The following is a 13,364-nucleotide window of genomic DNA, read 5'->3' as shown; positions in this document are numbered from 1 at the left end:
GGTGGTGATGTATCAGGTGGCGGTGGTGGCGGAGATGTGGTGGTGGAGGTGGAGGTGGTGGCGGGGATGTGGGGGTGGAGGTGGGGAAGAAGGTCTATGCGGTGAAGAGGTAGAGGTCTGTGTGGCACAGACTTGGGACAATGTTTGCCTGGTGAAGAGGTCTCGCAGACCTTTTTTAATGAAAGGTCTGCGAGAAAACAAACAAGCTGCAACATCCAAACGTCTGCGTGCGTCTGCGCGGCACAGACATAAGTGGCCAGAAGTGCTTCTGGCCAAAAAACAAACAGAACCTAAGAGGTAATCTCAAGTCTGAATGGTTAAGAGGTAAGCTCTGAATGGTAAATCATCACATGTCACATTCTTCTACCTTCTCATTGGTAAAATTCTTAATGGTTCCATTAAGAGGTAGCCTCTAAATGACCATTCAGAGGCTACCAAACAGCCCCTAACTTTTTTTAACGGCGTAAAACGCGCTTGCTTTGATCTAGTCTAAAATTTACCGATTGCTCGTTATGTGGGACTTTAATCCGCACCACTTTGGTTTGGATAAACGTATGATGTCACTAGACTAAAAGGCTATTGGTAGTTGGATAACTAGCTTCGTTATTAGTTTCATTGATTGCTAACTTGAATTGTAACTGATATGGGCCGGTTATTTGTAGAACAAAAACTAAATCTCGCCAACTATTGTTAGTAAAGTGTCACTTGATTTGGAAGAGCAAATAAGTTTGTCTGGACAATGAGTTTTCAATATCTAAAGCACTAACTATTGGAAAACCAACTGAAAATGTCTTGTATTGTTATACATATAAGACCGGGTGTTGTGTTCTAATGCCCAAGGTGTTATCATGCCACATCAGCACCTTTAACGCCCAAGCAACCAAGTAAATTAAACGTACATAGTCATGCCTTCATGTTTCTAGAAAGTCCATATACAACAAAATCAGAAGAAAAGCAGAATGCTATCACCGTAGGCGAATCAACACCAAACACAACTCTACGGGAAGAAGAAAAGGAAACATTTTCAACACCTCATACCAGCTCAAATGAGATTAGTTGGCTAGAGTTGAAAACAAAGATAGAAAGGGAGGGGTAGGGAGCGTAAAAACCCTCACATTACTAGGGAGGAGGAGCAGAGGGAGAGCCAAACTGGCGTAGGATGAGCAACTTTAAGCATGACTTGTTAGACTTGCACTTCTTAAAGGACATAATCAGTGATAGGTATTCTTGAAGAACTCGGATAAAGGTTAAGGATTTTCAGGAGAGTGAGAGAGTCTATAGATTAATCTTAGCTTAGTCATCGTGTCTTTGCATGTCGTACCTTTTATGCTTTGCCTTTTCTTTCTAGGTGTCCTTGCTAGTTACATGTTATATGCCTATAACATGTTGGTTAGTTGCTAGGTGGTATATGAGCCTTTTTCTTTCATTCTCTCTTTTTTTCTCTCTTTTCTTTCTCTTCTATTATTGTTATATATTTTAGGTCACTATTTGAAGTCGAGAGTCTCATTTGGAGCAGTCTCTTTATCTCCGGATATGAAGGTAAGGATTGCTCTCATCTCACCCTCCCCTGACCCAACTTTCTTAGTGAGTTTGTTAGATTGGTTCGCTAAAAGCTACTAGAAATACCATGAACCCCGATATAAAGTTCATGTATGATTAGAAAAAGATGCATTAGACTTCGTTGATCTACCTCCTAACAAAATGTTGTTAGAAGAAAATGGGTCTTCCAACATGGATGATAATGTACATTGTACACAAGTTTCATGCAAGAGTGGTGGCGAAAGGTGTCATTTAAAAACTCTCACCGAGGACCCATTGAACGGTATTTGAAAATACAACCATTGACACATTTTATAGTACTTTGAACGGTGGCGATCACTCGAGGACCCTATATCATTGATTGGAGGTGAGAATTTTAGATACATGACCTATGCAGTTAATGTGGTAAAAGTTCAATATTTGATATTAGGTTATCTCGGTGAGACATCGGTAGGATATCGATAATTTTAATATCATGGAGAATTTACATATATAACAATTTAACACTAATAACTTAGTTTACGAAGATTTTTCAATGCCGAGAACCTCGATCAGAGAGTAAAAAAGGTGTAAGGGGTGATATATCAGTCAAATATCAGGGATATATCGGTTATATAGGTCAATATCGCCCATAATATCGGTACCTAACCAATATTTGACACCGATATTTTACTAGGGAGCGATATAACCGATATTAACTGCATAGTACACGACACATAGCATGTCACAACGAGTCCAAAACCACAATGAACATCTAGTCGTACCTTGATGATTTTAAGAAACACACACAAACATTGCACAATCAACAAACTTCCCCGAACTAGTTACAAACTTATTTTGACAAAAAAGACACAACACGCGTATAATAAAAAAACAAGTTTTGCAACAAAGATAACAGTTATTGTAACAAAGGGAGCTCGGGTACGTAACAATACATGTGATATACTGTAATTAACTAGCAAATCGGTCTCTATCATGAGGCGCAAGATAGTCGATATTCGGGCCCAAAGGGATGATTCCGTACGGGTTAATCATAGGATGGCTTCCATAGTAATGTTTCTTGATATGTTCCATGTTAACTGTGCTACTCATACCTGGGATTTGGAACAAGTCCTTTGTGTAGTTGAACAGATTCGGATACTCGCGTAGCAGTTTCTTGTTGCATTTAAAGTGAACTGCGTAAACCTGCATATATATTGAAGTAAATAACCACATCAATTTAATAATAATACGCACTACAAGCGAACGATGCTTAGGATTTGAGCATTTCCTTTCATGTAACTGATTTTTGAGGGAGAGAGTAAAATTATCCATCTCTAATACGCGCTATTTTCTCACAGTTTATCATAATCTTACTCTGATTTTTAACGTTCCAATAATCACTTTAAAAGTGCACATCTAAACACCTATAAACTTTAATCCCTTTGTATCTAGAGGTGCTAAATGGTGGTCGTGCACAATCAATGCATACGTCCTGAACTAGACACAAACCCGCAAATTTGACACAAACCAGAAAACCGTGTCAGACACATGAACCCAAATACGACATGAATATTTGTGGTTGACACGGATGACGGACCCAACCCGTTTAAGCCAAAAAGTTATTTTTTATATTTTGATATTAATGTTCTAAAATTATAAATTGACAACAAAAAATACAAATGTAAATAAAATAGTTTTTTTAAGAATATATATATATATATATATATATATATTACTAAAAAACTTGCCAAGTTACATCAAAGCAGAAGGTAGACGGGCAACAAGTTGCGTCGCCACCCCTTTCCGAATTGCAAACCCTAACCTTCCAAAGACAAACCCCTGCCCCCTGGGGATGAACAATTGTTGTCGGATCCGTTGGACCCTAGCCAAGAAGTGGATAGCTTCTGGTGCTAGGGAGCCAAAGGTATCAAAAGCAAAAGGGACAACTACGTTTTAATTATAAAAGTTAATGCCACCTTTTGTTTTAATTTTTGAAGTTTCGCATAAATACCCAACCATAATAAGTTGTGACATAAGAAATTAAAAACACATTCTAAAAAATAAACGGGTCAACCCGAACCCAACCCATTTAGCTAAACATTCACGGGTTCGACTCGAAACTGACCCAAACCCGCTTAGGCTTAGACTAAGTCACTAAACCCAAACCCGTGAATTTCATGTTAGGTTCGTGTCACGTCATAAATTCCCACCCACACTTATAGGGCACACCAATACAGAAAAATGGCCAAAGTTTTCAGGGAAACGATAGCAACAGTACAAACCTCGTCAAACCTAATGAGGGTGACAAACAGCCGAACATCTGCCTCGGTTAAAGTGTCCCCACATATGTATCGCTGTTTTCCAAGTATTTCTTCACATTTGTCAAGAGCTTCATACAACTGTTTAGCAGCCTACATACCCGACACAAACACAAACACAAACAAAAATAAGATTTCTTAAATAGGCTAGGGTTTGCTATTCAAAAAGGGGTAGCGGCGCAGCTTGTTGCTCGCTTACCTGCGATAATGATGTAACTCGGCAAGTATTTTATATATAAATAATATTTGTTGTGTAATAAAAAAAAAAATTCTTATTTTTTGTTAAAAAAAATTATACTTAAATAACAACATAATTTAGAATAATACCTCCTCATAAGGCCCTTGCTTCTTAGCAAATCCGCATTTGTAAACACCGTTGTTTATCCCGCTGTAAATCCAGGCGTTTAATTCATTAATCTGGGTTTGTAAATGAGAAGGGTAAAGATCCAAGGATGGATTCTTTGCTATTTCATTGAATTCGGTATTCAACATGCGAATGATCTCTTCACTCTCATTGTTCACAATAGTCTTTAGCTTCTTATCCCACAGAACCTATAACCAAACAACATAGTTCATAAATCAACTATATGAAAATTAAAAACACTCAAGATAGATGTTTAAATGGTGGAAAAACGTAGGGATGCATACGGGAACAGTGTATTTCCCAGAGTAGTTTTCACTGGCAAGCTCGTATAATGCTCTTATGGTTTTTGCTCCGTTAAGATGATCCGGAGCGGCCCCTGGTTGCTCGGTTTCGGTGTCGGGGAAGACCCATCCCATGTGCTCATCGTTTTCCTTCGTTCTCTCCCATATGGGTTTTACTGACTGAAATTTTCATGAGTATTATAACTTACGAGTAAAATGTCATTTTCGTCACTGAGGTTTGGCCAGTTTTGTGACGTTCGTCCAAAGGTTTGTTTTTCCGCATCTATCCAAAAGGGTTGAAATCCTGTCATTTTCACCCGGCTCGTTAACTCCATTTATTTTTCTCCGTTAAGTCAGGGGTATTTCCATCTCTTTTGTTAACTTAAAGAGCAATTCGTCTTTTTCAAGGGTGTTCGGACTTTTTACATAAAGTGAAAAAAACTGAATTGCCCTTTGAGTTAACAAAAAAGACGGAAATACCCCTAACTTAACGGAGAAAAAATGGATGGAGTTAACGAGTCGGATGAAAATGGCAAGATTTCAAACCTTTTGGATCCAAATGCGGAAAAACAAATCTTTGGACGAAAGTCGCAAAACCGGCCAACCCTCAGGGACGAAATGGCATTTTACTCTAAAACCTAATAGCTAACTATGAACTGGACCAAAGTTGGCTACGTTTAAGTAGATCATAACACTAGGTCACTAATAAATAATCCAAACACTACAATGACTTAAAACTGTAAAGATACCGTGAAATCGATGGCCTTGTCGAGTCCTTTGATCTTTAAGTAGGCGAGGCACCTAGAGGCCCAAGGGCATGCATAAGACACGTATAAATGATATCTTCCAGGCTCAGCTGGAAAAGTGGAGTTTGGATCTCGTGAAATGAAACTACGAAACGTTGAAGGGCTTCTAATAAATGCACCAGATTCCGACATTTCATCTAACGCAGAACGGGCCATTTTAAGGGTACGCTGCACAATTAATAGACAGTAATACTCGTTAGTTGGTATGAGTGCAAAGTTCATAAACACAGACATCACAGTTGTAGTTGAAACTAAACAGTAAACACCACCAAGAACTATCCTTTATCAATTTCCAAAAAAAGACAGATTTGATAATGAACAAGGAAAAAGTGCAAAAAAAAGTTATTTTTACTTTATGTTGTCTAAATCATCCGGATAATCCATTATCCATATCCAAGAATTGGATATCCACAGTCGGGATACAGATTTAGATAACAGAATCCAGTATCAAAAATCCGGATATCCAACAAATAGGAGTTTGCATGGGTCGGTTTTGGCCCAAAACCATAACTGTAACCAAGATGTCGGTTAATGGATAATCATAACCGATCGGTTATGGCAGTTTCGGTTATGTGGTTTTGAAGGTTATAGCGAGTCGGTTAACTGTGAATTTGGGCCTAGCTCAAAACAATGTAATTACGCATTATTTGGGCCTGAAAATATGGGTTTTCAATCTTTTGACCAAAGAATAAATTGTTATTACACAGTTGTATGTATATATTAGTAAATTACATATCATTAAAAAAATACATATAATCTATAATATTAAAAAAATATATATATATATATAATCGGTTTGGTTCGGTTCGGTTTTGGCGGTACGGAAACCTTGTTAACCATAACCAACCCACTATTTTTGGTTTTCAGAGAATCATTAAACCGGCCCACCGGTTTTTGGTACAGCTCGGTTTCATCGATTAATCGGTTATGGGTCGGTTAGTTAAGTTTTCTGCACACCCCTGCCGACGAAGAACAGCCTCGAGGTTCCAGTACCATCATCAGGCCACAGAGCCCTCACAAAGGCAACACTAACAACAATCACGAAAAACTAAGGGGGTGTCTGGTTGTGTATTTAACCAATTATGATAATCATATTCTAGTTATTTAGGTCAGAAATAATCATAATAATCATATTCTGGTTAATTAGGTCAGAAATAATCATATTTGGATAAACTGATTACAAATAAAGATGTGAAATCAAAATTTGTTCTAAAAAAACCCTAAGATCCATATAAACCTTAATCCTGTTTGTATGTGAACAGAGTGTCGAGAAAATCAGCTTGATCAACGATCAAATTCATAATTAATATAAAAACTCCTTTCATTAACTTGTAGCATCAAAAATTCTGTGAAAATTAGACTCCTGAACCAATTAAGCAACCGATATAAAACAAAATTACGAAAAAACAGTTGGAATTTCAAGTTTTTTTTAAGTGAAATGCAATGGAAAATGATAAATTGAGATAAAATAAAACTGATCGTACCTGAGTAAAATGTAACCTGGAAGCAAGAATTGAGTGAGAATTGGGGATGAATTTGATCATGAGTTATATATAATCATGAGCTTTGATCATGTTCCACTTTGGCTGCACCGTTTCGAATTTGTTGTCGGCTTGCAAATCTGCTTTTTTTTCTTTTTTAAACTTTATTTATATTTGTATTTATATAAGGTGATTGTTATTGTGGGGATCGCTAAAATGAAAACCACCTCTAGTTGTAAAAACCATTAGAATCACTTTATGGCCCTTAGATCAACTAGATGGATGGATGTGATTAAAAGTAGTTAATATTAATATTAAAAGCTTTTTGTCTTATTATATCTTTAATATTATAATACAAAAGAGTATTTAAGTAAAATAACTCTATTTTGTCTTTTTATATATATTAATTTTAAATTACCTTTTTGTCCTATTCATTAATTACTTTTATTACTTTTATTTTTTAAACATAATTTCTTTATTAAAAACATTTTTAAATTCAGATTTTTTTAAAACATTTTTATACTTTTTACAATTTAAGTTTTACGTTAAACTTTTTACGTTTTTTTGACGCGCCGTTTTTTAACGCGCCGTTTTTTTTACGCGCCGTTTTTCAAGCGTAACGCGCCGTTTTAACGCTGTTTTTTAACGCCGTTTTTGACGCGCCGTTTTTCACGCGCTAAAAACGCGCCGTTTTTACGCGCCGTTTTTTTTTAGGCGTCGTTTTTCTCAATCGGCATTTTTTTAACACGCCGTTTCTAACGCGCCATTTTTTAACGCCGTTTTTTAACGCGCCGTTCTCAATCGGCGTTTTTAACGCGCCGTTTTTTTAACGAGCCGTTTCTTAACGCCGTTTTTTAACGCACCGTTTTTAACGCGCCGTTCTCAATCGGCGTCTTTAACGCGCCGTTTTTAACGCGCCGTTTTTTAACGCCGTTTTTCACGCGCCGTTTTTTACGCGCCGTTTTTCACGCGCCGTTTTTACGCGCCGTTTTAACGCGCCGTTTTTTAAAGGCGTCGTTTTTCTCAATCGGCCTTTTTTTAACGCGCCGTTTTTTACGCGCCGTTTTAACGCGCCGTTTTTTTAAGTCGTCGTTTTTCTCAGTCGGCGTTTTTTTAACGCGCCAAATTTTTTACACGCTTTTTACACGCCGTTTTAACGCGCCGTTTTTCCGAAGTTTTTTAATGCGCCGTTTTTTTTGAAGTTTTTTAACGCGCCGTTTTTCCGAAGTTTTTTAACGCGCCGTTTTTTACGCGTTTTTACGCGCCGTTTTTTCAAGCGTCGTTTTTTTAAAACGCGCCGTTTCTCCACGTTTTTTAATGCGTCGTTTTTTTACACGCCGTTTTAAACGCGCCGTTTTTTTCACTTTTTTTAACGCGCCCCTTTTTGTACACTTTTTACGTTTTGCGTTAAAAATTTAAACTTTTTACATTTTACGTAAAAGTTTTTACGTTTTACGTTAAACTTTTTACGTTTTACGTAAAACTTTTTACGTTTTACGTAAAACTTTTTACATTTTACATTAAAAATTTAAACTTTTTACGTTTTACGTAAAAGTTTTTACGTTTTACGTAAAAATTTTCACGTTTTACGTTAAACTTTTTACGTTTTACGTTTTACGTAAAACTTTTTACGTTTTACGTAAAACTTTTTACCGCGCCGTTATTTACGTCCCGTTTTTACGCCCCGTATTCACACCCCTTGTTTACGCGCCGTTTTACCACACGGTTTTTTTACGAGCCATTTCTTAATTTACATAAAAAAGTTTTTAGTTTTACATATAAGTTTACATTTTACGTTTTACGTTAAAATGTTTACGTTTTACGTTAAAATTTTTTACGTTTTACGTTGTACGTTTTACAATTCACATAAAAATTGTTTTACGTTTTACGTTAAAAAGTTTTTACATAAAAGTTTATGTTTTACGTTAAAAAGTTCACGTTTTACGTTAAAAAGTTTATGTTTTACGTTAAAAAGTTTACATTTTACGTTAAAAAGGTTACGGTTTTAACTTTTTTTACAAAAACTTTTTTTACACACACGTTTTTTAAACTTTTTTACGTTTTTTAAGAAAACTTTTTTTACGGTTTTAAACTTTTTTTTTACTAAAACTTTTTTACCAAAAATTTTTTACAATTTTTTTTATAAAAACTACTTTTACAAAAGATAAAAGTTTATACGAAAACGTTTTTACCGTTTTAACCTTTTTTTTACAAAAGCCTTTTTTTACACACACGTTTTTAAACTTTTTTACATTTTTTACGAAAACTTTTTTTACGGTTTTAACCCATTCGATTGGAATAAACTGATTTTTGGTATATATAATTGTATGAAGATTATAACTATAAGACATAATAAAGTGATTTATGTCGGCCACAATGTTATTTTAATGCGTTAAATTATATGTGTGACAAACAAACAATAGTGTTAATACAAATAGAGTAAAAGATGTTTATTTATAAATATAATATTCTTAACAGAACTTGTATTGTAATTAAATAAAGTTATTTTGCTCGTGTTGCAACTTGCAATCCTCAAATTAAATTAAAAATATGTATATAATAAAGTTATTTTATTATTATTTACTTGGATTAAAAGACATGTAATATGACAAGTCGTGCCTACCAACTTTTTTACAAATTTTTTTTTGAAAACTTTTTTTCAAAATAACAAAAATTTACAAAGAGGAGAGAAAGATGATTTGATGTGAAGAGAGAGAAATTGAAATGACTTTAAAAAGGGACTTTAAAGAGGAGAGAGATGATTTGATTGTTTTGATTAAATGACTATATTACCCTTTTGGGTGTCATTATCTGATTGGTGGAGAGTGGTTCTCACGGTTCTTACAACTGGAGGTGGTTTTTATTTTAGCGATCCCCTTGTTATTGTTATTTGTTAACTTATTCTTTTTAATTAAAAATCAGATAGTTAATTATTATGAATTTAAAATTTAAAATGGAAACTTTTAAAATGATTAGAGTAGCTTTTTAATAATTGAACGGAGGAAAGGAGAGAACAATTTTGATTTGTAATTTTGTATTGCTGAACTAGTCATTCTAGTTAAGTTAGCATGGGCTCGAGCTAATAATAATTCATTACCTACAAAAAAAAACTATATAGAAACAGATTACATAAAATAAATTCAAAAAATGTAGATAAAACTAAAAATGGAAGGTAATTTCAATTAGTAATCATAAGCAAATGTAGATAAAACAAGAAGAGTATTTTATAATATTTATTTTTTTTTAACGGCCAACGAATCCTACAAATGGGTTACTGGCGAAATTCACCACATCGGGATACACTTGCCTCCGAACCAGGGAAAACCTGTTAAAATACCTATATCTATCCAGTATAAATGTGCATATTATATATCTTGTTACTTAGTTTGATTCCTTTTATTTTAACCATATTTTAACCTCTTGTTTATCTTGGTTGTGAGGTTGGGCTATTAAGGATGGGCTGCTCTTTCTTTTGGGTGCTTGATGTCTTGGGCTGTGGCTTGGGCTTATATCCGTTGCATCCTGCTGTTGCCAGCCGTGCTCCGGTGTTGTCGCTTAGGGTTGGCAAGATAAAAGAGGGGTTTGGCCCCTTGGTGGTTGTCATTTGAGCATCTCATTCTCTCCTGTCATTCGCTGCTCTCTGGTTGTTCCTTGAGTCTCACACGTACATTCGTGAGCCTAGGGTTTTGTCTATTGATTGTACTGATCATCCAGTTGGAGATCTTTTACTCTTTTGTTTACTGTTAATCTGTAATGACTGAATCATTCAGTCGTTGTATTTGATTCTGAACTTTCATAATAAAAGTCTTTGATTCTCAAGTTCTGACATGGTATCAGAGCTCCGAGGTTAAATCGGTGCTCTGGTGTTCTTCCGCTGCTTCTCGTCAAGGTTGATCTCTGTAAATCAACCTAGGGCTTCCGATTCTTGAGGTCTTGGTGGTCTGTGAGTTAGCCGGCCTTGACTCCCGGTGTTACCCTTTTCTTCCTGCTGCTGTGATCGAAACCCTAAAATCTAGGGTTTGGGCTTGGTCCTGGTTCTGTCCATCGGTGCTGCTCGTGTGAAATAGAAACCCTAATTATTGGGGGTTTCTGCTCTGTTTCTTGAAGAAGACCCTCGTTAGTCCCTTATTGGGCAAACTAACAGGATCCTGTTTTGGTTTTCTGATCAATCGCTTGTAACCCTAAGTGAAGGTTACAAGCCTTGGTCCGCTGGAGTTGTTTGCACCCACTGTGAGATTGTTCCTTCCTTTATCTCTTTAATTTTGCTGCATCATTTTGTCTTGTGTCTAGGCATCCTTGATACCGGTCTTAGGCTTTACCGGTTTGATTATTGGGACACAGAGAGGGCTCACTCTGTTGCATTGTGTTTGGTCTGTCAAGTTGTGGCTCCCTGGTCATTGTCTGCGGAGGCACCTTGAGTGATGAACCTCTGATCGGACCTCTGTCCAGGCTTCGCCGGTGTTTGTTACCTTGGTTGCTTTGGTTGTTTTTGGACTATTTGTCTGATTGTTTATTACCTTGATTGTGATTGTTTTTGGATTGTTTGTTGATATTTGCTGTCTGGTTATCTATTCACTATCTGCTCTGTTCTGTGTTTTTTCTTTTATCATTATGCCTGATAAATCTGAGACTGCTGTGACCTTGATTAGCAAGTTGGATGCTAGTGACCCATTATATCTTCATGCTAGTGACTCTAGTGGTCTCACAATAGTTAGCATTAAGCTTAAAGGAACTTAAAACTATGTGGTGTGGTCCAATGCTATGAAACTTGCTCTAATGGCTAAAAACAAACTAGGGTTCATTGATGGTACTTGTGTTAAATCTAAAGACAATGATGTGCTTGCTAGTCAGTGGGATAGATGCAATTCTATTGTTCTCACCTGGATTTTGAACTTTGTCTCTGATGAATTATATGTTGGCCAAGTCTACTCTAAACTTGCCTCAGAAGTATGGGATGATTTAAAGGACACATATGATAAAGTTGATGGGTCTGTTGTGTTTAGCTTATATCAAAAAATCAACTCTGTGAGTCAAAATGGTTCTAGTATCTCTGAGTACTATCACAAAATTAACACTATGTGGAAACAATTTGATGCTATGCTTCAGTTGCCTTCTTGTACTTGCAATGCTTCATCCAAGTTCAATGAGTTTAATCAGTTAATCAAACTTATGCAGTTTCTAATGGGCCTTGATGACATTTACCAACCTGTTAGAACTAATCTCTTGACTATGGATCCTCTACCTACCATTAAAACTGCCTTCTCTATTATCTCTAGAGAAGAGTCCCATAGAGGATCAAATAGTGGGTCTAAAACTCCTAATGTTGGTTTTGCTGCTAAGTCAAACAATTTTAATGACAGAAAAAAATTTAACAAAGGTCCCAACCCTAATCTTAAATGTACTCATTGCAATAAGGTTGGGCATATTGTTGATAAATGTTTTGAACTACATGGCTATCCTTCTAACTATAGACAAAAACCAAACAGTCAGTGGTCTAAGTCTAATAATTCTGTCAGTAATGGGAATAGTCCTTCTGTGAATAATTCTGTGGGTGATAAAGGTAGTAGCTCCTTAAACACTCTGTCTGCTGATCAATTTTCCAAGTTGCTAGGGCTGCTGAATGAAAATAAAACTGAAGACTCTAGTAAGTCCAATGTGGGAGGTAAATGCTTTAACTCCTTTTCTAACTTCAAGCATCTTGTCTGTTTTAACTCTGTGAACTCCTCTACCTAGAGTCTGAACTGGATCATAGACTCTGGGGCAAATCAGCACATGGTCATGTCCAGTAAAAACATGTTCAACCTGGTAGATGTCACTGAATATAATATAACCATTAAACACCCTAATGGAACGGATGCTAAGGTTACTAAAATTGGATGTTTTAAACTATCTGAGTCTGTGATTCTAAAGGATGTTTTTGTTGTGCCTGAATATTATGTGAATCTCATCTCTGTGTATAAACTTGCTAAAGATAACAAGCTTAGAGTTATATTTGATGAGAATACTTGTTACATTCAGGATTCCTTCACCAAGAAAACCCTGGTGACTGGTAGACAAGCTGAGGGCTTGTACTTTTGTGGTAATCCTCTAGGCACTAATTTTTCTTGCTTAAGTAAAACTGAAAGCATAAAGCTCTGGCACTCAAGGCTGGGTCACCCAGCTGAACAAGTGCTAAAAATCTTACAAATTAAAACTGAATCAAACGATGCCAATCCTTGTGACATTTGCCACAGGGCCAAACAACATAGGGCACCATTTCCTCTAAGTGATCACAGGTCAACAAAAATAGGGGATCTGGTGCACTTAGATGTTTGGGGCCCCTACAAGGTCACCAGCATAGATGGTTACAAATACTTTCTCACTATTGTTGATGATTTCACTAGAGCGGTGTGGGTATATCTAATGAAATCAAAATCAGAAGTTTTTGAAAACTTACAAAGTTTTTACAACTTGATCAAAACCCAATTTGAGGTTGATATCAAGATCTTTCGGAGTGATAATGGATCTGAATTCATTAACTCTCAAATGTCATCCTTTGTTAAATCCAAAGGGATAATTCATCAAACCTCTTGCACTTACACCCCACAACAAAA

General features: G+C 36.1%; 1 protein-coding gene across 1 annotated transcript; it reads right to left on the bottom strand.

The window, feature by feature from the left end:
* Positions 1-2,311: 2,311 nt before the first annotated feature.
* LOC110912269 (glutathionyl-hydroquinone reductase YqjG) lies at positions 2,312-6,925 on the bottom strand. Its single transcript, XM_022156954.2, has 6 exons — positions 6,775-6,925; positions 5,234-5,458; positions 4,488-4,664; positions 4,167-4,391; positions 3,804-3,932; positions 2,312-2,724 (listed from the first exon to the last, which is right to left on the bottom strand). The coding sequence occupies exons 1-6, from the start codon at positions 6,832-6,834 to the stop codon at positions 2,491-2,493; spliced, it is 1,050 nt and encodes a 349-aa protein (XP_022012646.1). The 5' UTR covers positions 6,835-6,925; the 3' UTR covers positions 2,312-2,490.
* Positions 6,926-13,364: the final 6,439 nt, after the last annotated feature.

This window comes from Helianthus annuus, chromosome 15 (genome assembly GCF_002127325.2).
Source record: "Helianthus annuus cultivar XRQ/B chromosome 15, HanXRQr2.0-SUNRISE, whole genome shotgun sequence".
In the NCBI taxonomy this organism is placed as follows: Eukaryota; Viridiplantae; Streptophyta; class Magnoliopsida; order Asterales; family Asteraceae; genus Helianthus; species Helianthus annuus.
The sequence above is the reverse complement of the archived record's forward strand: the minus strand, read 5'-3'. Positions and strand labels throughout refer to the sequence as shown.